The sequence below is a fragment of the Limulus polyphemus genome, unplaced genomic scaffold, assembly GCF_000517525.1.
Source record: "Limulus polyphemus unplaced genomic scaffold, Limulus_polyphemus-2.1.2 Scaffold20, whole genome shotgun sequence".
In the NCBI taxonomy this organism is placed as follows: Eukaryota; Metazoa; Arthropoda; class Merostomata; order Xiphosura; family Limulidae; genus Limulus; species Limulus polyphemus.
The window spans coordinates 254993-279835 of NW_013665630.1; the positions used below are offsets into that span (position 1 = coordinate 254993).

Below are 24843 nucleotides of genomic sequence, written 5' to 3' on the forward strand. Positions count from 1 at the left end.
CCTTGCCATCACAGTTTTTAAGGCTAAAGTCACCTGAATGAAATTTGCTGATCCATTGTTGACACGAACATTCAAAACATTTCCATAAACTTCTTTGATATTCTGTGTGGCTATAGAGGCATTGTTTCTTTCTTGTATTCAAACAGCATTATATGCCGAATATGTGTCTCGTTGTGTGCCATTACTATAAGAGATTAGAGTATACTAAACTTTACAAATTATATAGGCTACACTAAAGTGGCATTTAGGTGGTTCTTTTAACTATTATACGTGATGTTAATTTTTTGGGTGGTTGATTAATGAAAGTGTTCCAAAACACGACATTAATTTCTTGACGACCTAATATTTATATTATATTACAAAAAAAAATTACTGAATAATCTGTTGATGGAATTATTCAAGTCCTTAAAAAAAATAATTCATAGATATCACCTGCTTTTTTTACAGTTTTTACTCAAGACAACATAAAAAAGCTGACAAAACAAAAACAAAACAATCTGTTAAATCTACTAACAGCAGTATGTAAGAGCTTCAACACAAATAAATTTTTTGTATCATTATTTTAAAAGCTTTAAAAATACTTCAGTGACCAAGAAAATAATCTTAATATAGCTTAACAGAGTACATTTTCTGGTATCCTGACGATAACATGACAATTGCTGAAACTTAAAATCTTCTACAATCTAAACTTACGTGTAACTTTCAAAATCACTAGTATTGATTGCTTCAATGAGTTGTTCCGTAATTTTGATGATTTCAGCCTTGCGTGCTGTAACACACAATATTTTTTACAATTAGAAACAGCTCTTTTATTCATTCCTGTTATAGTCATACAAAACTGACAAGTCATACAAAAAATACATCTATTTACACAATCATTTTTACATTCACTACTTAGAAAAGTATATAACAACACTTTGAAGAAGGGTTTGCAAAACATTCAATATACACAAAATGCACTATTACAAGGCTAAAAAGCAGTCATTTTAATTTTCTCTTAATAATGCTAACCTACAGTGTTAAAGTACTTTGAGAATTTTCTTAATTATTTTTCATCAATATCCCGAAACAAAATCCACCTTATAACAATAAAGACAGATATTAGTTGAGAGGTTTTTGCTGTCAGTCAGAGATCCTAAGTTTGAGCCCTGGTTGACAATAAGATTTGCATTTTCATTTATGACAGCAACTACTAAACTGAAGGTCTACTGATCCACTAGTGGGTCACAAACAAGACACAGCATTACAAACAGCCAGAAAAATGCCTGGCTACTCAGGTGGATTGTGAGTTGGGATAGTTTGGGAACCCCCAACTTAGAATATAATTTAAAGGTAGAAAAAATGGCAGAGAAAAGTTCAGAGGTCATAAATACTACTACTATTATAACATCTAAATTTCTAAGCTATGACATTTTGATTATAGGTAATTAGGTTTCCAAGGAAGCAAACAGCCTCTTGGTTTCATCTGACATAACACACGAAAAATTTTTTCTTATTCTGTAAAACTAAATCATAATTATTAAGCACATAATTGCTAAACACCCTTATTAAGTACAAACAATTCTACTAAATGTATTTTAAGCAAGATATTAATTATGTAATATGTACCTTTTAATGTAATAAAAAAGTCACATAGTATTAATAGAGACATACTGTTAAACATACACTGATACTCTGCTAACCAAATTACAATTATGCCATAAGCCTAAAAACTGTTATAAAAAACATAACTTACAATTGCACCAAGTTAAATTAAAAGTACAAACAAGACACAGTAAGAAAATGATTTATCTCATTATGAAACCCAAGTGTTGAGTTTTAGTATTAAGCAAAAGGCCTCTTGGGCAGTGAACTGTGGGAGACAAAAGAAAAATCTGAAATGATGTTCTAAATGCATCTGATTTTGAATCTGCAATGGACAAATCAAAAGGAATATGAGGAAAAAATATCTGCAGTCAACATGATTTTTCTCAAATTTTAGGACAAGGAACATAATTAAAGAAACTATTTTGACTGTTGGCTATTGTTTATATGGAAACAACCACTACATATTTAATTTAAATTATTAGTATTGCTGCCTACTGTAAAAATAGGAAAGTTTTCTATATTGCCAAACAAATAAAATATAATCCAATTTGTACAAATAATGAGAAGCCCACAGAACATGTATGCGTAACCAATCTACAACTGGGATGAATGCACTTAAATACTGTTGCTTTGAAATGATGTAAAAAAAACAATTGAACACTACTTAGCGGCTTTATTCACGAAGTCAGTTTTTTTGAGATGTCCACCGATAAAATGTAGCCATTAGTTAAAACTTCATTCTATTTCATAGATGTAATTTTACATTTTTTTTTGTTTTGCAAATTTATTACTCTATGACTATGTACAAACTTAATAAAATTACCTCTTAAGTTTTAAAAACCTTTTCCCTAGGTTACTAAGTAAAATACATAATAAAATTTTTTGAGTTTCACTTTTGTGTATAATTATATACACGTACATTATATTAACCTGTAAAGACCTAGTTCATTTAAGTTTAACAGTCCTTAAGAATTTAAAATTTATACGCATACTAACTTTCAACATGTCATTGTTTATGTAGTTTTAATGTAAACTTAAAATATTATATATAGTGTACTTAAAACTAAATATGCTTCCAAACTGAGCCTATAACACAGATCTTACTACAAATGACATCTAGTAGTATACAATATAAGACTAATTTTTTTATACAAGGTACATATAAATTTGTTTCTTTGATTGTTTTCAAGCACAAAACTACACAATGGGCTATCTGTGCTATGCTCACCACAGGTATTAAAACCTGGTTTTTAAGAGTTATAAGCCTTCGGACATACTGCTGAGTTACTGGGGGTAGATACATACAAGTAATTTGTTTATTTATTTATCTACTAGAAAATAATTATACAAAATATAACTGGTTCCAACATTAACAAATATAATAAACAGAAACAATGTTCTTAAGTCGTGATAGCCATAAGTTTAAATACAGTGGTTTTGTTAAAATAAAAAGCATTAATAATTTAACAATAAACTTCAGTATACATGTAAAAATGAGTATGCTTTATCACGTTTTAATGTTACAATAATCATCTATGATGCTACGCAAGTCAAACTAATTAACTTGGGCTTTTGTTACTTCAGTCTGAAGATAAGGTTCTATGGCAACTCCTAAGTTATAATAGATTTGACTTCCCCATTATAATGAGAAGGTCATAGTGGCCAAACATTTATCAACAGAAAGTGGCCAGTGGTAACATTATCCTGAAATGTCAGTTTAGAGGAAAATCTAATCTTTAAACCAGCACTTGCAGTGCACAACTGACATAAAGGTAAAGCACTGTGTTAAGTGACTGGTTTGATGTTTTATTTCAAAATATTCATCCATACTTGGGATGGTGATGATTCAGGTTTGCTCCTCTCCCATAAAAAAAAGCAATGAGAAACATGAGTGAAAATAGTGTTATGTTAGAAAATCTCTGATTTTTATGTGATAACTGGTTTTAGAGTACATGTTGGGCATAAAGAAATAGTGGACTATTTAATGAAGACAGAGAAGTTAATCACACAAATTACATTATTTCCTAAAATACTGTGCTTTATATTTGGTTTCTTTCCATACATGCAAGTGAGTACTTGTAAAGGAAAAATAATTCCATTTAGCCAAAAAAACTTTCCACACAACAACCTTGAAGGAAATCCATCAAAGTCATATACATAGCCATCTGAAATAGCAAGAAGTCAGAAAAACAAACAACAACACACAAGCACTAGTAAAGAACATTAAATAATAAACACTACAGTACTTAGGTCCTACTCTGATAAAAATACTTTTATTTTATCAACATTAATTAAATGTACAATCCCTTGTATTTCTAAAAGAAAAAAGAAAGCAATACGTTAGAGGTCATATTCATTAAATCTGAAAAGTGTACTTTTACATAAAAAAAGTTAAAACATTTTTAACAGAAAAACAAAGATAACAAAATGTAAAAGTAGCATGCCAAAACTGCAAAATATCTTTGTCAAGAAAAAGGAGACAACATTTTGTAGTTTACTTAATAGCTGTACAGTAACTGTTTGTGAATGAATTAGAAAGAAAAAGACACACCTCACAAAAAGCAACAATATGTGTTACAAGCTGTTGATAATGAAAGTGCAAACTGTTACACAATATCATACTCACGTTCTGATGTATAGCCATTATTGATCCTTATGGCTACAGTAACAAGAGAGACAGGAAAGTTTATAAAAACATTTGACATATATAAGAATGAAGAAGAAAGAGATAATAACAAGCTTTGGAGTAATAAAACTGTGAAATATTATACAGACAGCCTGAATAAAATGTGTTGAAAACTGCCACTTATTGAGTGAATAAAAACTCGAGTAAACCTAACAAGTTAAGTCACTTTTGTTGCATTACTGGTTAAAACCTAATGTGAAAAGCAGGCTTCTCCGCTATAGCAAACTACTACATAACATTAGAACTATGAATACTAATAACTGACAATATATAATTCTTTCATTCTCTTATCTGATTAAACACTTTCTGAACAAAGCAACTCAACACACAAGATGTTTTAAAAAGATGATCTCCTCTTTATCAGTAAAGGTGGAGGTATGTAAACTAGATTAAGCAAGAAGAGTTAGTCACAGAGAAGGGATAAGTGACTAATCAGTCACTAAGTAATAAGGTGTGAAGGAAGTAACTCTTACTTTGAGATGGGAGGTTGTGCAAAAGATCCAGGATCTTGGACAGTACAGTTTAAAGATAAATATAATGAAGTTAGAAGCTATAAAAAAAACCCAGTAAGATATTAACTACCAAGTGGAGATAATAACAATAAAGAAAGAATGTGGAATCAGTCTGTATTTATGTACAGTGTTTAAAACTGAATAGGATAACATTATTCACACTTTAAATGAAAAAAAGCTAAAACTACATTTTAGTTTTATAACTTGTATTTTTCACTGTTCATTTCTTTATTGTTAGTTTCTTTTATACTTATGTTACTTTTTTCCAATACAATATTTTACAAGCTATCTGCTGTACTCATCTTTTACGAATATATTATAGAACATTCTACTGGTTGCCTGATTGGTCATATTATACTAACACTGTAACTATTAGTGTTCCTGATTAAATCATTTTACACAATCCTCCTGTTACCCATTTTTTCTGTGTTGAAGAAGAAACCAACCTTTGTAAAAGTTCAAGACCACTGGGCCATTTTTGGATTTCTGTTATTTACTTTCCATGGTTATCCATGATAATACTGCACACTTTTTTTAAAACCAAGCCAATATGGAACAGTAAATGTAGCACTAAACATTCTCTTAAATCGTGCTATTTACTCATTAACCCACCAGAAACACAGAGTGATTTTGAAACAGAGAAAGAAAAAAACATGTGTGCTAGTTTTTTTTTTCAATCACAAAAGCAAATGAAGAAATAACAAATACATCTTGACCATAAAGTAGTCACTAGATGTAATAAACTATATTTTTAAATATGTATTAAAAACCTCCATATTTCCTTAAAAAAAAAGTTACAAAACTTTATTTGACCATTAGTACTAAATTGAATTAAAACAAACATACAGTTTTCAACACTATATATAAAATTAGAGCAACATCTGACAATCTTTCTTTGAAAAAGAAGTAAAATGGTACTGTAAGAATAGCAGATCATCATAAAATAGTAAATTATGAATTTACTTTTTAAGCTTAAATATTTTTGCATCTTTTATCATTTTGTAAAATAACATAGGTGAAGGTGTTACCTATAAGGTAAAAGAACAAATATCCAATTCATGACTGACTTCATGTTATCTTTTATTGTTAGTTGTGTATGGTAAAGTTCAGTTAAAACTCTTTATTTTCATACATGGTGTTTGAATGTCATTTAAAATGTGGTATGTATTAATGTAAAAAGAAATTTACTAGTAGTTCAGACTGCAAGTTTCTTTTTGTGGTGTTAATTTTGACTAGCATCAAATTTTACCTTAGTATTTACCTATTAGAATGTTTAATTTAATATTAGTAATTTTGTTAAATGTGGTTTATCTTTTAAGTTAATTGGAGGTTGTAACTGACCAAAACCAGTCAATAACATCTCCTTTTACCTACTAGTAGTGGTCTGTTTGACCAGATCCCATCATAAGTTAGGTAAAGACAAAAACTTATCAATACGAAATGGCATTTTAGTTCAGAAAAAAAATGGGATAAAAAAAAAGAAAGATGCTATTTTAGCCAGTTCATGAGAAAAGGCATCCATCTCTGTCCAACTTTAAAAATGTGATTAATTGCAATTTAATATTTTTTCAGGTCAAAAATACATGCTGAAAGTTGGTTGTGCCATTGCTGAGTTGTGGCACCATTAACCACTGCTTGTATGGGCACAAAACATAAAAATATAATATTTTAGTCATTAGTCTTTTTATATTTATATACATACACGTATTTTGTCATTTTAGGCATGTTCAATAAAATACAAGCAATACAGAAACATCAGGATCATTAATGTGCACATTTTTGCAACCAGATTCCTAGGTGTCATATCAAGTAGGAAGATTGATTTGGTTAGCATAACTGACCTTTTGAAATTTGAAGATACAGGTGAGTTTGCTCTTGGATGGGCTAGATATCTGAAACATGGTGCTCAGTAGGATGCAAAAAATACTGGTCCTTCAAAGAGGAAATCAACGAATTATTATTTTTTTGTATGACTGATGAGTCCTACAAACCTTTAGCTGAGCAGATATTCAAGAAATTAAAAGTAGACCATTCACATTGGCACGAACTTCCATCAATTTTTGTGATAGAGCTATATGACACTATTGTTTGCTAGGCACAAGCAGTGGCAAGCATCCTTGACCAACTGTCAGGAGAAAACATAATGGCAAGGCAAAAATTTCAGAAACAGTGCAAGACAGGATGGACAAGACCTTGCCAGCAATATAACACATTATGAAACTGAAGACTCAAATAAAATTGCATAATAAATTAATTCTAAAACTTCAATAAAAACGTAATATGGAAACAAACTTGAAAGTTTGCACAGATACCAACATACTGCTAAGTGAAAATTGCACTAGTAATACCACTGCCATTTTGTCAACACCAAGATGTGGCCAAGGTATATAAAAGATGCTTTAGCTGACAACTTCATAGAGCTATTGGGGAAACTTTGGCATTTCAGAAACAGTCATTGGTTCTTAGGACTGATGAAGCAACCCCAACACATGTGCAAATTTGATAAAATGCCTCACTGTTTCATAATGTACTTCAGACAATTTGGTAAACTTCCAATTGTAGAAGTCTCATGCATATTTAATTTTTATTTTATCAGTACAGTTTCTATATCATGGCACCCCAGTAGATAATAAAGTACCCCATATATTTTTGTTAATAAACACATTTTGAACTCAAAACAGCACATACCTTGTTACATTCAAGTACACTCAACTCTACATTAACTTTTCTATCTAGTGCCTTCTGGTCATAGATATTGCTCTAAAAAGTGATGACTACCATGACAGAGGGCCAATATTTGCAGGGCAATATCTCCATGACCCAAAGATGCATCACATTTTTCTTAATACTTTCTCCATATCTTGATACTGATGTACAATCAACATAAATACTATAAACTCAAATAAATTAGCATAATACATTAATTTTAAAACTTCAATCAAAACGTAAAAAAGATGTCTTTTCTCATGAATCAGCTGTTAAACTATCAGGAAAACTAATTACAAATCTACATTCATTCTTGTATGTTGTTATGGGAAAAACTTGTACAAATAAATACTAAATATTATTAACAAATTTTATGAGGTGTGTTTATTTTACATTAATTACAAGAAAACTTAAAACATATATAATGTATGTATTAACACAGTTTTTCGCAAAACAACAAAATAAAAAGAAAATGAATGAACTAACAGGAAATATACTATACAAATATTATAAGGAGGGAGTATTCTTCTGAGGAACATGTATAAATAAATTATGTAACATCTACCTCTCAAGAGCTATTAAAATAATAAATGGAAAGATAGTTAGAAGTTGGAATTTTCAAGATAAAGAAATAGGGGAATGTTGTGGCCTACATACCTGAGTCCACGTGAATAACTGTTTTACTTCTTTCAGGCCCTGAGGGACCATCTAAGAGTAGGAGAATGAGAAAGGCAGAGAGTATTGAAGCAAAGAACGATCCAAGCAAATGTTTGATCCATCAGTTAAAAATAAGATGTTCCCATATAAACAAAAGGATAGACAATAAACTTTCAGGCAGTTTAGATAAAAGTGGGTTTATGCCATGCCAATATCATATGCGAGGTAAATACAGTAAACATACATACACATCAGAACAACATAATACACAATGCAAGGCAAGTGCAAAAGTTTTCTATTCAGCTGTTAGATTCATATTCCATGTTAAGTATATACAACTCATTTTTGAAAGAATATAAACTAAGATATTTCAGATTTGTGGATGTATTAAGAGCTCTTAAAGAAATTCAAATAAGTTCAAGAAAGTCAAGCTTTCCTAAGTACCACTCTATCCAATTTGTGATGTAATAGTATAACAATCAGTCACCAGAGAGAACCAAACTCCTACTACTGTTCTAGCAAGTATATGTAATGTAATAATATAACAATCAGTGAAGAGAGAACCAAACTACATCTACTCTTTTAGCAAGTATATGTAATGTAACAGTATAACAATCAGTGACGAGAGAGACACAAACTACATATACTCTTATAGCAAGTTTATGTAATGTAATAGTATAACAATCAGTGATCAGAGAGAACCAAACTCCTACTACTGTTCTAGAAAGTTTATGTAATGTAATAATATAACAATCAGTGACGAGAGAACCAAACTACATCTACTCTTTTAGCAAGTATATGTAATGTAACAGTGTAACAATCAGTGACGAGAGAGACACAAACTACATCTACTCTTATAGCAAGTTTATGTAATGTAATAGTATAACAATCAGTGATCAGAGAAAGAGACAAACTATATCTACTCTTCTTGCAAGTTTATGTAATGTAATAGTATAACAATCAGTGATCAGAGAGAGCCAAATAACTCTAGATTAACTGAAGAGAATAATATGCGAAATCTTAATCTTCACTACTAAATGTTTAACTAGTGTAAATTGATCAAACAGTTTACTGTCAACTATCTTTTTCCTGACCACTACTATGATAGTCAATAGTTCAAGGGAGATATATGTATAAAAAGTCTATGTAAAATATGCTATATAGAAACTGCTCTTACAACACCATGAAATGACAGCTCACATGTATATTTTTAACTCTTGCAAAAAAAAGTATGAAAGTCACATTCTACATATTCCTATAAAATACAAGGAATGCTTAAAAACATGAGAAACAGCAAGATGAGAAAAGGCCATTTGGCCTATCAAGGTCCATACTCCAAAAATAACAATGAGAACAACTAATCCAAACTAAATGCAGGCCTTCACACATATAAATTTGTTCAACCTATTTCACAATTCTCTGTCCCTAGGAGTTAATTTATTTCATAATAAAAAACATGTAAATGTCATGCACTTCCAAAATAAGATTGCAACAGTATACATCAATTGAAATTTATGCTGTTCTTTGTAATATTACCTTACATATTTATGAAAGACAGTATTTAAGTTTTCATTATTGTGTAACAATAGCTTTAAATTATGGTATAATTTCATGCAAAAATGCATTAAACAGAGTGATGTCATTGATCAAAATGGGTCCATTTTAAATTTTCTAATCAGCTACAAAAACAATACAAGTCATAATGGTAAGTAACAATTGTATATAAAAATATTGTTAAAATGAATGGAGCTCAAGTAAGGAAAATTCTTGACCTTAGTTGCTTATAGTTTAACTGTATGTTAAGTTGTAGTGAATAATGAAAAGCTTAACAGATAATTTTGTAAATAATTATTTACATGTGATAGTAGGTGAAAGAATAATAAGACTGCACAAACAACTGAAGGTTTTCCACATTATAAAGTTTGACAAAAATGCTGCTTTTCTTTTCTCAGAAAGTGTTTTAGTGAAACAGTGTAATGAATGATATACAAATTTTATCTACATACATTATGCCAAAACATTGTTCCATAACATATTTTAACAAGGCAATAAAGAAATGCACAGAGAAAGCAGAAAGTTTCGTGTGTATGTTTATCAAACAATAAAAAAAATTCTAAAGGTGAGTAAAAAGTTATCCAAGCAAAGATCTGTACAGAAAACAAAGTTTTAATAAAATGATCTAAATTACTACACAATGTCTGAACATACTAATTCAACCTGCACTACATAATTTCAAGTTCGTGCACAGATTTATGTATAAGTTAGATATACAAACAAGAATAAAGCTCATTCAGAAATTGATCTGAATCACTTATATATTCAAAGCTTAACAATATTCAAGTGTTTTTTCAAACTTTCGAGAGAGAAAAACTCCAAGACCATTTGGTCAATATCTTGGTATTATGACTATAATTAGAAAAATTACAAACAATGCAAAAGCATATTATATTTGTTTTTCTAGGCTAATTTCTATTCTAATAATATACACCAGTGACATGCAGTTCTAAAATTCATGCAAATTATATGTTCACAGTATTCAGTGGTAGCTATTTCAAGTAAACAATTTAAAAAACAACAACCTCAGTGTATTCTACATATACATAACAAATGAAAATACTACATTGTAGTTTGACAATACATGCACAAAAGATATAATTACACAATAGACACATTTTATATTAAACAAGAATTAACACTAAAAACATAATAAACTAAGTATTTTTCAGTTACATCATTATGAAATGTTTTGAAAAAACAAACATTTAACTTTCTTTTTCTATATTACACTACAATAATATATATACAATGTTTAAAAAAAGTCATTGTGGTAAAAAAATGTCAGACAATTCAACAATTAATAATCACTTAAATATATAGTTTACTTTCTCTTTTTAAATTCAACTTTATATTTTAACAATCTTATATATAATACATATTATTATCATATTAAGGAAAATAAAATAATGACATTTTACTTTGCTCTTTTTTCAATCAAGTTACTGAAGCTTTTTAATGAAATTACAGAGCAAAAGAGAAGTTGATCGTAACAACTACTTTAATATTAAATACTTTTCTGAACTGGTTATTAACTGTTAGCAATAGTAGCACTGACCAACAACACATTACTATTATTACTTAAGTAGGATCTTATTTTTCAGAAATAAAAGAAATGGAAATTTGATGTATTGATGATAAAACAGTGGATTAACTAGCCAATACCTTCTTGGTATTGGCTAATCAAATCACTTTGATTTTTGTGAGATAATGTTATGCTAGATTAACTTTTATTATGTTAAAATGATCACACTTAAATAAATGTATTTTGTAGTAGGCATTCATATAGAATATATTTCTCTGAGACAGATCACGTTTTATTAAATTTTCTTTACGTTATTCCTGAAATCCATGTAACTATAAACCAACTATTAATTTTTTGAACATTTACTTATGAAAAATTAAGTTGTATATAAGAAGACATACATCAACATGCTGTTATAGATATTAACATAAAGTTACTAAACTTGCCAATGTACATCTAAAAAAAAACAGTTTTAAGTGAAAACACCAACATTGAACGGCTTGCAGTTCTACCATATCACAGTTTTATTACATACAACTATTGAAATATAAAACTACATACCTAACCCTTGCATGTTATAGGCTCAGTAGCACATTCATTAAATATATTTTCTTTAAAAAGCAGAAGAAAAACTACATAAATGATTTGTTTTTTATATACTGTAAAATATTTTCTTATTTTTTCCTTTGCACAGTGCAAGTAAGCTCTAATCTGTTATCAACCTGAATAAATATGTATCTTAAAAATTAATTTCTTAACAGCTTCATTCTTTTATTTCATTTGATATACAATAGTTACACAATGTTGAAGTTACAAACCATTCAACATGTGTGTGAGTTATGACATTTTCTAATAAATATTAAAAAATCAAGGGTTAGAAATAATAACATGGTAATAACCAATAATATTTTTTTACCTTTAATATATGAAGACTTGTTTATTAACTTCTACCATATTGAATTTTACAATACACGAGACGAGTTATCTCAGCAATATTTGTACAATCATAAGGCAGAAAAAAAACAAAACATTTATCTATTCATAGTGTGTGTATATGAATGACCACAAATTTTGATAATTAGGGCAAAGAGCTCTCACAACCTCAAAGTATTTACCTTTAATATCATCTTCTTCTAAAGTAGTGTTACTATCAGTGGATTCTTTTACCTGTGAACCATCTCCTTTCTTTGTTATAATGCTTCGACCTACAAATAGCACACAAAATATTAGGCAGAAAAAAAAGACACACCTTTGAAAATTCCTTTTTTTTGCATTTCAAACATGAAACACAGCCACTTTTTTTTAAAACAAATAACCTTACGGTTATCAAGAACTCAAGAATAATTTGTATTAGTTGTGAATTGATGAATAATATTCTGATAAAAACATAGAACAAGGTAAGCCTTTTTGTAAATTATTTCTAATTATAATTTTCAATATAAACAAGCATATACAATAAACACAATATGCCAACTTTTTGTTTTAGCTTCTGAGGCAAATTTCTGCTCTTTTTTACATAGTGTGATACCTTGAAGTTTTTGGTAGCATTACATGTAATCATTTTAAAGGAACTGTTGTACAGGTAAGGAGAAAAATTCATAAAATAATGTGATCACATATCTACTCATATAAAAGAATGTTCGTGTACACACACATACCTCCAAGATTTTTTTCAGTGTTTTATACAAATAAACATAACCTTTTAGCTACATGCCCACATCATGCAATGGCAGATATTTAAATGAATGTCTTGCTCCAACAATGCATTCATATGGCCTAAGAAGTTTTGTTGTTTAGTGAAAATCCTTATGAAGTCTAAAAACCTGAGTACCTGCTTTGGTTTCTGCAAGTTCAAGAGCAGTATTTTAAGCAACAAAGATATTTTTCATGAACTGCACAAAAAATTTTAATTATGTATATCTGTGTAACAGCACATTTTTCCAATTATAATTTTTTTTGCAATAAGGTATAATTCAATTTCAAATCAGGAGTGCAAGATAAAAGTAAAATTAAAAATTTTTCATGTTGAATGAGAAACTTGAAATTTTAGGACAGAATACTTTGAGATCAAGACGAGTGGACAGAGTTATGTAGAGTAAGGATATATGGAATGGACTGCTGTAAGATTGGGATTTTTTTCCACTTAAATTTGGTATCGTTCCATTAGCATTAGATTTAAACTTTATTGTAAATTACTTTACATGATATTGTGTATTTACCTATTTTCTATAAAATCAGGATATCATGGAATTAACTGCTGTAAGATCAGGTTATTATGGCATAAACTGTTGTAAATATCAAGATATTTTGGAATGAGCTGCTGTAAGATCAGGTTATTATGGCATAAACTGTTGTAAAGATCAAGATATTTTGGAATGAGCTGCTGTAAGATCACGTTATTATGGCATAAACTGTTGTAAAGATCAAGATATTTTGGAATGAGATGCTGTTAGATTAGGATATGTTAAAATTAAATTTTACTTTAAGGTTTAAATATTTTGGGATATCACTATCTGCTTACTCTGTCATTTATTCTAACTACTTCACCACTGTTTGTTCCCCTAATATTCTCCTATTCTCAAATATATTTTAAGAAAATATTTCACCTAAAAAACTTGTAATGACTTACACCTACGTTAAATTTCATCATGTTTAATTGTTTGTTAAAGCTTACTGATAGCAAACTGTTTGTTTAAATACTTGCCAAGATATAACACATTTATTATGCCCAATAAAGCAGTCTTCCTTTATCACATAGTCATGCTATTCTCAAATGTACAGACACAATAGTCACATAAGTAGCAAAAAATACAAATGATAAAGGTGGTTTGTGGAGCAATATTAAAAAAACAAAAAGCTATAGAATCAGCAACAAAAAACTTACAGTACATTAGAACAATACTGGCAACTAGGAAGAAAAATAAATATTTAACAAGTGGATAAGTGGATAAAATATATTATAAGTACAACAAAATGCAGCAATAAATAATTAAAAACCTGTTAATAGTTATAAAATAGAAGTAATTTTAAAAGTCATACAGATTACAGACATGCAAGCAAAAAAATACAATCTATAACAATATATACATATCTAAATGTGCACAGGGTTTGTCTATTGGACATGCTATGAAGTTAATTTGTCAAAGTACAAGTAACATAGCAAAACTACTAGACAACTCGTGAGCCCCATAATTATAAGTTGAATTGTGTGATACAACTTGTATGTTAAGCAATTTCCAATGTTAAAGTTTATATCAAATAAGTTTAAGTAAAAAATAAGATATTCAAATGTTTTATACTGTTGAAAAGTATACAAGTTTTTTTTAAACTTCATAGCTTTTTAGCCTCTTTTCACTAGTGCATAATATTTTGTGTGTGTGTGTTTAATAACTATTGAACTTTTCTTAAAACTGCTGCCCTGGATTCATTTTTAATCAATTACTAGCCAAAGTGTTTACTGTTATCATGTGAGTCACAGATGTTGCATTATTACAATTCTGGAAAACTGAGAAATGTCAAAATATTTAAAAGAGCTGGGATCATACTCTAAAGATGTCTACCATTATACCATTACTATACACACACACACTAACTGGAGAATCCTGAGCCTCAAGTTAAGTACACACCTGCATGACTGGACAAAGTTAATTAAAAAATGTTTTAAAAAAAATACATATTTACACAATATGAGCACTTTTATACATTCCTAATTTTGTTCATAGTGACATTTTAATATAATATACTACAGTTAAATCACGATATGTTGGGAGAGACTGCTGAAAGATTAAAAAAAAATGAGAGAATCGCTAAATCAAAAAGAATCAAGACAAACTGGTTACAATCACATGTTGGTGAAGAATAAACAAGTTCAGGATATTAAGGATTTATACAATATCAAGACATGCTAAGATAGGTTACAGTAATATGAAGATATGAAAGAAACTATGCATAGCAAGATATGGTGGGATAGGCCACAGTAAGGTGAAAATATTATGTAAAATAAGCAATATCAAGGTATGTTGGATAAGCTACAAAAGATGAAGATATGATGGTAAATAAACAATATCAAGATATGCTAGGATAGACCACAGTAAGATAAAGATGCATCAAAAAATTTGCAAGATAGGCTATCGTGGGAAACTCTTCCTTAAAAATTAGATATGTTGTAACAGACTGCTGCTGTAAGGTCAAGATAAGGTGGAATATGTATAAGGAAAGGATATACCACGATCAAACAAGATGAGGATATGTAAGGGTCAACAGCTGTAAGATACAAATATGGTATGATATATGCAAGATCAAGATATCTTAGGGCAGGATACATGTAATTTGTGATAGACAGTTGCTTACAGGGCTAGATGTTGATAGAAAAATTAACAAAGAAAGTCTTTTTCTGCAGCAGCTAGTATAATATAAACATATAATTTCTCTTACAAACATCATCTTTAAGATGCAAGTTAGAAACTAGCTCATGATTTACACAAATTAAGAAAGCACAACAGGAATGGGAATGCCAACATCTTAACCCTATCCCTGTTCTGTGCACGACATGCAATTTACAGGACGTAATGCTAATGTGCCTGAGTATCTATCGTATGTGATACACAGCTATATTTATTTGATATGCAGCTGATGTTCACGAATGTGGCAATAGAAACTGGTTCAATATATGAGATCAGAAGGGAGCTTCATATAAGCATTACATGTGATACTCAAAGCACATGTAAATGATGATAGGTTAAATGACTTTCCATAAAAAACCATTAAATGACCTAAAACAAGGAAAGGGTTAATATGTTGGACAATCAAGAATACTTTATATAACTCTGAAAGCAGTTTATCCTACTTGTGCTTATAGTACTTATTTTAAAAGCTGAATTAATGGTACGTGAAGGATACAATATAAACTAGGTGTTGGATGTTTATTGAAACTATAACCATATTAATGTAATAATTTTTATTTTGCTTTGGAAATATTTCAGTTAAATAGTTAGTTAATCAAGCTAGAAACTAGCAGATCATTCTCTTCAAATAAAAGTGAATATAAAACTTAAAGACAAAAAAAAAGAGGCTTATGTTCATTAACACTTTAGTAATAAACAGAAACAGCAAAATATGGTGATTTAAAAAAAAACTCAGAAATTTAAAACTAGTTGAAAAACTTGGAAACACAAGTTAAGTTTTCACTTTTTTTTTAGCTGCATTGCCACTATAAAATTGTATTTAAGAAAACAAATCTCTGAAAAGCTATAATATATACAGTACCAATTTTAGTGAGAAATTCATATATTAAATGATAAAAACAAACAAACAAAACTTGTACATGTTTACCTGAATTGGAATTTACGTTGCCTGTGAGAAAAGCATGTGAAAAATTAAAGCAAAGTAATAACACTTAAACCATGCAAAATTATTACACAAAATTATCATAAGTTACTACATTTAACAGAAGGTTGATTTCAATTACAAAAAAATATATAAATGTTAAAACACATGAAATATTAACTCAATGTAAAAAATAATATTTGGTATACTTTAGTTAATAAGACTAGCTTTTTTCTTTTTATTAAAGACATTCTCAAACAAATTTTGTAATTTTAATGAAAAAATATATAACAAAATATTTCTACTTGTATACATCAACAACACAAACTATACATAATTAACAAAACAAGACATTTTCATTTAAATTATAATATTTATACTGAATAGTAAAAATCACAAAAAAGTTAAAATAATGTACTGTGGCAAGCTTTCGTAGAAAACAAAACAAATAAAGTCATACTACTACAGTTACTTAAAAACCAAATTTATAAACAATATAACATTTATAAGAAAAAAAAATGTTTAGGTTTTTTATATTTAATGATTATATGTCAAATAACTTGATAGAGTAGTTTGAATAAAACACACTAGAAATGCACAATGTATGAGTAAAATTAGTAGCACATCCCGTATGATATAGATAAATCACTACTTAAAACTGATGAGAGTAAAAGCAAAAAAAAAACAAAACAAAAAAACTGATCAATTACAATAACACAAATATAAAAAGTGTTTAATGTACAAGCTAAATAAGTAGCCCAAGTTTATCACTGTAAAAGTCAGATCCAAAGAAGTACTCTAAATTAACCAGTAGAGAAAGCTAAGCCAGTAAATTCAATTTGGCCACTGTACAAGCCAAATATAGAGCTTAACTTAATCATTACATATGTCAAACCTTTAGTCCAAACTGATCACAGTAGAAACCACAAATTATTCAAGAAAGTGATCAACAATCACGTTGAAATGATTTTCTTACTTAATCATTAAAAAACAAATCAAATCAGCATTGTATATTAATTGATGAGAATGAAAGGAACAACTGAAATCAATATGTATAACGAAACAAAAATTAGTTGTGAAAAGTGATCAGTACAAAAGTAAAATGACTAATACAAGTTGATCAATACACAAGAAAAACCATTTGTTGAAATTTGTCAATGTAAAGAATAAATCATCAGTGCAGAATCCATAGTCCATAGTATCCAATGGAAATTCAAGCAGTAATCAAAACTGATTTGTATGAAAGTCAAATCAGTAGATCCAATCGATGAACAGGGAACCAAATTAGGGTTCCAAATTGATCAGGGTAAAAACCAAATCAGTCGTCTCAATAGTTATAATTATTGACCAATACTAAAATGCTTGTATAGGAAATTATTATTGTATCAACTTTTGCAAAATTGCTTTATGTTTACAAACAAATTCTCAAAATTATTTTTCTTTCATAGAGACTTTCATATTCACATATAAAGAAATTTAAGTCATAAAATGTACGGGAAATATTAACAAATTACTTCATATAGTGCTTACAAATTCACTATGTTAACAGAAGTACAAATTAGGCCAAAATATTTATAAAGGCTTTTTTTAATGTGTTAATATTTTACCAATTATAAGTCATCAGTTAAAATATGATTAAAAGAAGAATGATCATGATCTTAGCCATTATATAGTTAAAAGCTGTGAGAATAAAACTAACTGCACACTATAGACAAAAAATCTCTTGCTATTTTACAATTCCTGCACTCAAGGGTTATCCAAAATACAGTTATAGTAAACGCACTCACTAGAGAAGTTTCTTGTTGCTAGCATGGTTGTCAAAATAGCCCCCTATACAAAGAAATATTAATAATTAGCAAGAAGTACAAATATTATTTCAATACTTTTCCATATGATACCTATTTTGATGAAAATTATTTTTAATGGTTCTTTCTCAAACAGCTTTCCATTCATTTTTAAAAACTGTTTTTTATCACACAATGCTAGTTAGCAAATAACATGCTTTAAATCAAGATTAAGCCAACTTTATACTTGTAATCTTTATCATTACACTCACAGAGTACAATTTCCTTGATAGATTTAAGCTTTAAGAGGTGTCTTGTATAAAACACTCAAACTACTTAAAAAAAAAAAAAGGATTCAAACATTAATTAACAATGCATACTGATAAACAAAAGCATTAAAATATGGGTAATTCTCAAGTAAAGGTAGCAAATTTTCTGTTTTACGTACAATAAATTTAAAAGGTACTTAAAACAGCACAATATCATGTTTTCTGTAAAGTCTATAGATGAACTCTTGCAAAAACATTGTGCTTCAAGAAATTAAGTTATTATTCTTTAATCAATATTCAAACATTACCTATTGCTACATTTTAGCATCAACTTGAAATGGCAAGTTTAGTATTACAATTAAATCATTCAATGTAATCAAACAGATTCACATAAATAAACTTTATGGATTCCACATTTTTACTAGATAATCACCTTAAGTTTTCGGCGAGCATTGAATTTCTTAAGACAATCCACAGTCTCTTGACGATGAAGGGTAGAGGCAACTCTTTCACGTTGCTAGAAAGAAAAATGTATGAACATAAGTAATATTACATCACTCACACGCAGATAAAAAAACTAGGAATTGTTTTATGTATTCCTAAACATTTTTGCCACAGTGCCTCTTTCAGCAAACAAGGAGTGCTCATATCCCTTCTAATAAATTTTCAGACCATTAAAGTATTTTACTAAAATGAAAATTGTAAGGCAATAATAGTCAATTCTTATTTTTTAATTTTAACAAATATAACTTTGAAACCCTCAAAACCACTCCCCTGCTGCCCCCCTGAATTTTAAAAATGCCCATTAGGGTGTAGTACCACCCAGGTTGTGAAACACAGAGAGAAAATAAAATATACATAAAAAAATATATGTTTTGGGGTAAAAGTTAAAACAATAAATAGAATTAAAAATGCCTATGCCATGTAAAAAACTAAACACACTGTCAGTCTGGACAGTGTCATTGTTACCAATGGCAGTGTTCAATATCAACATGATCAATGTGTTAAAATATGTCTAAAATTATGCTTCTGCTCAGCGATGAACCAAAAACATGAAAGTAAATGTGGACAATTAGGACTTGAGTGTTACAATTCTTGCACACTGGAAGTTCAGTCCTTTGTAAAAGTAAATTATGTGTAAGAAAACTGTGGCTAATACAGAGCTTTGCAAAGATGACTTCCTCTCTCTAATTCCTTTACAAACTAGAAGGCCAATAAGGGACAGTAGGCTTTATCTGCAGCAAACCATAGGCAAGCCCACAGAGTGACCTGATTTGACCCATATGTTAAAACTGGAACAGAAGGATGTCTCAAAAGGTGTCCATTAAAAAGAAGTCACTACTTCCAGTTAGAAATATCCAATTTCTTCAGGTGACTCAACTAAAGATCATAATTGGGGTGTTAACAAACAATGGTGGGATGGAATGATCATCAGATTCAACAATATCATCTAGTGTCAAACCTATTTCAGTCAATTTTGCTTGGATATGAAAACCAAAATTTCAAAATATAGACTGATTATTTACTGGGATGCAGTGGTAGGGATTGAAGCTTTGCACCATATTGCAAAGAATGTTCCAAATGTCTCTGGTAAAGTGGAGGTTGGTATGATTATAAACAAACTCTGGACTGAAGAAGTGCAGCAAGCTCCTGTGCAGAGTCCAAGCTCTTGATGATGCACAGGGTCCAACATATTTAATGCAGTCTCTGGCCAAGATGTAGACCAGAGATCCATATTCCAGCTTGGCATTGGAGGATGTTCAGTGCCTTTGTACGCTTGATATTAAGCTGTTTTATGTGTGGAATAAAAAGCAGCTTTCGTCTGAAGAGAAGTCTTAAGGATTTAGTCTCAGCCACCATAGGAACTTAATGTACCTTCCATACCGAGCTCAGGATCAGCATGCAATCCCCACTGTTGGGAGAAATGCATGCAAAAAGTTTTGTATGACAACAATTTGAAACTGTTTGTGGAGGTCCACTTAAACAATTTACTGAGGGAAGTTTGGGGCTGCCAGTTACTGTATCCCAAATTTGATGGCTGGGATGAAATCTGAAAGTTATTGACATACAAGTACTCACCTTATGCAATTAAACTACCAATTAGCACAGTGAAAGTTATCTGTGATATTTACATTTCTTAAAATGCTCTGTAGTTCTAAACAAGAAACTATTCTACAAATAAGTAAGCCAGTTACAATACCTTGTGTACTGCTGATGCTAACGAATATGACATTAATTAATGAACAGATTTAATAAGAGTGCACAGTTTAGATACTGACACATTGGTAATAAAACTGTAACTATATAGAGTGAATAAAAGCTGAACCTTCTCATACTTTAGTATTACAACTGAACAGGAAAAAACAGAATCGACATTAAGTTACTTTAGATTGAACTACAGACAACTGTAAAACTGAGAAGGAGAATGTTTACAAAACCAAAATCAACACATGCAGCCAAGTGGTTTGGTTCCATGTAGAAGAGGTGACAATGTATATTAATATAGTACAAGATCAGCTGATATACATGGACTACAGCTGAAAATGGTAAAAAAAAGAAAGGTACAATGATGGTGTTGTTTGCTTGTTATTATTGCATGACAGAATTATTTTAATGTTTATAATGGTAATCACAATTTTTTGTTTTTTACAAAACTAATATGAGACATTTCAAGAGAATGATGTGTAACAAATACATCACATTAATTTATTTCGTTGCCTGAATTTGAACAGCTAACCTTTTATTGGAAAACTAGCTTAATAGGTAAAATGTATTCAGCCATAGATTATGGGATATGATGTCAGTTTCTAAATTAATATTCATTATATATACTATTTAATACATTTTTATGTATTAATTTCAATAATTGAAATTATTCATCTTTGATAGGTTATTTAGGCAGAGTATTCATAATGAATCTAAGTTTCAAATGGACAGCAACTGCCTGTTGTAGAAACCTACAAATGTAGAGGACAACATTTCGAAAGTCTTCCACCCTCTGAAGACGAAAGGTGGAAGACTTTCGAAATGTTTTAATTGTAACATTTAATTGTTACAAATAAAGAATTTTAAATATCAAGGTTTGATATTACACCAAAAAAACATACAACTGAACTACAACTTGGCAGTATTGAATTAGAAAATTGGAAAAAAATTTCTCTAAAACATAAAAACAACAACCTGAAGTACAATTTGATCACACAAAAAACAAACCAACAAATATCCAACAATGGGGATCAGATTTGCCAAAACATGAAAAAAGTCACACAAATGAGGAAGAGCTTGACAACCCAACAGACAAATCAAATAAGTGGGATCAGTTTCACACCACATTACATGAAACAAATCATAATGCTCAGGTGCTACTTAATAACAAATAAAACTAATGTGAATTTACATTACAAAGGAAACCACTGAAGTACAGGCTGACTGAATAAAAACAAATCATACAAACTGGATCACTATCACTATGACATAATGCAAAGACATAGCTGAGATACAATTTTGATTCAAAATTAAAAAACAAACTGAGTAACACTGACATGCTACTAGTTTAATATCATAATAATAATAATAAAAAAACACATGGCAAAATAACCAAAATATAATAATAATAATAACACATTAAAACACAGTTTAAAAAATTAACCAGGATCATAGGGAAAGGACACTGTTAGAACAAAACTTGACAACACAAGAAACAAATCACAAATGTTGGATCAGTCTTAACATACTAAAAACTAAATTATATGTTAAAGTGATACTTGATAACCCAAACAGAAGAACTTACACAAATCCAAGGATGTATCAATGCTTCTGATGCTGTGATCCTCTTGGCTGGGTTAACAGTCAACATGCTATTGATCAGATTCTTTGCTTCAGGAGTAACAGTATCCCATTCAGGAGATGGGTACTACATACAAGAAAATGTTTCCACCTCCAATGTTAAAAGCATTTAATGGAATAATAAATTTTCCTTAAAATAAAAAATGAGCTAAAATAATAATTTCAAAGGTACAGGGAATGTGAATACCTGGAAACTCATCACATGCCAATCTCAAAGTCTGTTATCTAATTTTGACAACACCATTGCCTCTTATAACAAGTTGCTACTTCATTATCTTTTGCATAACACCTGCATTCCTTTATTGTTACATACACAAGAACAGTGTAGTGAAATCAGAATATTTTGGGATATAATACTGTGAAAATAGAATAAATTAGATGTTGTGATGGATTAATGTATAACTTGTATATACTTGGAATTGGTAGAGACATGTATAACTATATGTATCTATTAGGATATGCTGGAATAGGCTGATGTAAGATAAGGATATGTTTGGTTAACATTAGTAAAATATTGGAATAGTTCAGAATACTTCCGGAAAGCTAAAATATGTTGGGAAAAATTGTTTCAATATTAAAATCCTGTACGTTGGAATAGTTTTCTGTAATGTCAATCCTCACATATCATTTTTCAAAATTACATTGTTTTGTTATTATGACTCTCTGACAACCTTTTAGTTAAAAACTTAAAGCCTGAATTTTTCTATTGGTTACATAACAATAAACTTTAGGATCAAAATGTATTGGAAAATTAGTACAACATCAGGATATGTTAAGATAAGCTTTTAAATTATAAACATATATATATATTCTTAATATCTTTTAACTCTAAATAAATGGTTTATTTTTTGAATACCAAGAATCAAAATAACAAGGAATTCTGTAGAACTTGGTATCCCTTTCTACCAAGACTTCTTAGTAACTGTTTAGGTACCACAACTTCTTAAGAACGATTTTGCTACCATTACTTCATAATAATTGTTTCAATTGCCAAGCTGTTTTCAACAAATACAAAATTATTAAGGATAACATAGCTTTCAAGATACCAAAAATTATGAAAAGCAGACAACTGTAAATCTTTCTTAAACTTCTTTTGTTTGCAACCAAAATGTTTATCTATCCAGATAGTGAGCATGGTGAGTTCTTTGTCATTGTTTAATGGTAGTTCAGTCTTTTGTCTGCAATACCTAATTTTGTGGATCATAGATATGTTCAACTGTCTTAATACTCAGAAAATTACTAGGTGAGTGGATAAACATGTGGAAAAGTATACTCATCATATTTTGTCCAAAAAAAAAGATTCATCCTCTTTAGAGTTCTAACAAGTATCACACATAAAATGGTAATAAATTAGGTGTAAATAACCAAAAAACACATGATCTTCAGGGAAATCCAACTAGTTGTATTTTCATGTGTAAAACCTAATTTCATGTTGATTGTGGATAATAAGATTATATATCTGCATAATATGTGTTTACATCATAAGCTCCAGCTTTAATCTGAGCATACAGCCTGTGCTGGTCTTCATCCCAGAATGGAGGATATCCAACTAACAGGATGTAAAGTATTACACCTGAAAGTAACCAAATACACATGATGTTACTGTTTATCTAATAGATTCACTGCCAGATTGGCTATGAATAGACAAAAAACAGACTGTTTCATTATTTTCTTATGGTACTTAGTTTTAGACAGTGATTAGATAAATAGATAATATATTATGATATCCTGAATTTTATATCCTAGAACCTTAATTGTTTTACCTCTAAATAAATACATTATCATAGAAGTGGAAACTTTTAGACATAATCTTTAAATTAAAGACATGATCACAAGTTAGGATGTAGTTTTTCTATAATATGATTTTAAAGTTAAATACATGATCGAAGAGCTTAATGATACATTCAATCAGCATGATTTTGATTTTTTTGAAATAATCATTGAAACAAATTATAATCTTGAGAAGTTATTCTTTATATTATTTATTTAGATAGATAATCAAGAGTTGGATATTATATTTTTGTAATATTATTTATTTTGTAGAACATGTACATAGTCACCCAACCTGAAGCACATTTTTGAAAAATTATCATCAATTTAGAAAAGTATAAAAGAAATAGATTACTAAAAAAAAGTGCTAACCACATGCCCATATGTCAACTGGTTTTCCATATGGATCTTTCTTCAGAACTTCTGGTGAGAGATAACCAGGTGTACCAGCAAAACCTGAGAAGAACAAACAGTGTAGAGCAAACTTTATGTAAAACTTTAAATGTAAAATATTAGTTTAGCTGCCTTTTTCTGTATTGTTCAGTCTTAAAAACTTTCCAAACATTTATATTCTGAAAACCTTAAGCTTCTTTCACTTGCCTATTTCTTCATTCACAGTGTT

At 29.4% G+C, this 24843-nt stretch overlaps 1 protein-coding gene across 5 annotated transcripts in view; it reads right to left on the reverse strand.

Moving 5' to 3' along the window:
- LOC106458142 (calcium/calmodulin-dependent protein kinase type II delta chain-like) overlaps positions 1–24843 on the reverse strand; it is an 87496-nt gene that overhangs the window by 9752 nt on the left and 52901 nt on the right. Inside the window, exons 8-17 of one of the 5 annotated variants that reach the window (XM_022384208.1) lie at positions 24594–24677; positions 23930–24024; positions 22396–22518; positions 19039–19122; positions 18340–18382; positions 16559–16579; positions 12343–12432; positions 8149–8199; positions 4214–4246; positions 694–769 (exon numbers count right to left, since the gene is read on the reverse strand). In XM_022384208.1, the coding sequence (XP_022239916.1) occupies positions 694–769; positions 4214–4246; positions 8149–8199; positions 12343–12432; positions 16559–16579; positions 18340–18382; positions 19039–19122; positions 22396–22518; positions 23930–24024; positions 24594–24677 (700 nt within the window). The remainder of the gene's footprint in view (positions 1–693; positions 770–4213; positions 4247–8148; positions 8200–12342; positions 12433–16558; positions 16580–18339; positions 18383–19038; positions 19123–22395; positions 22519–23929; positions 24025–24593; positions 24678–24843) is intronic. The other 4 variants (XM_022384214.1, XM_022384223.1, XM_013917605.2 and 1 more) reach the window with 4 other exon arrangements.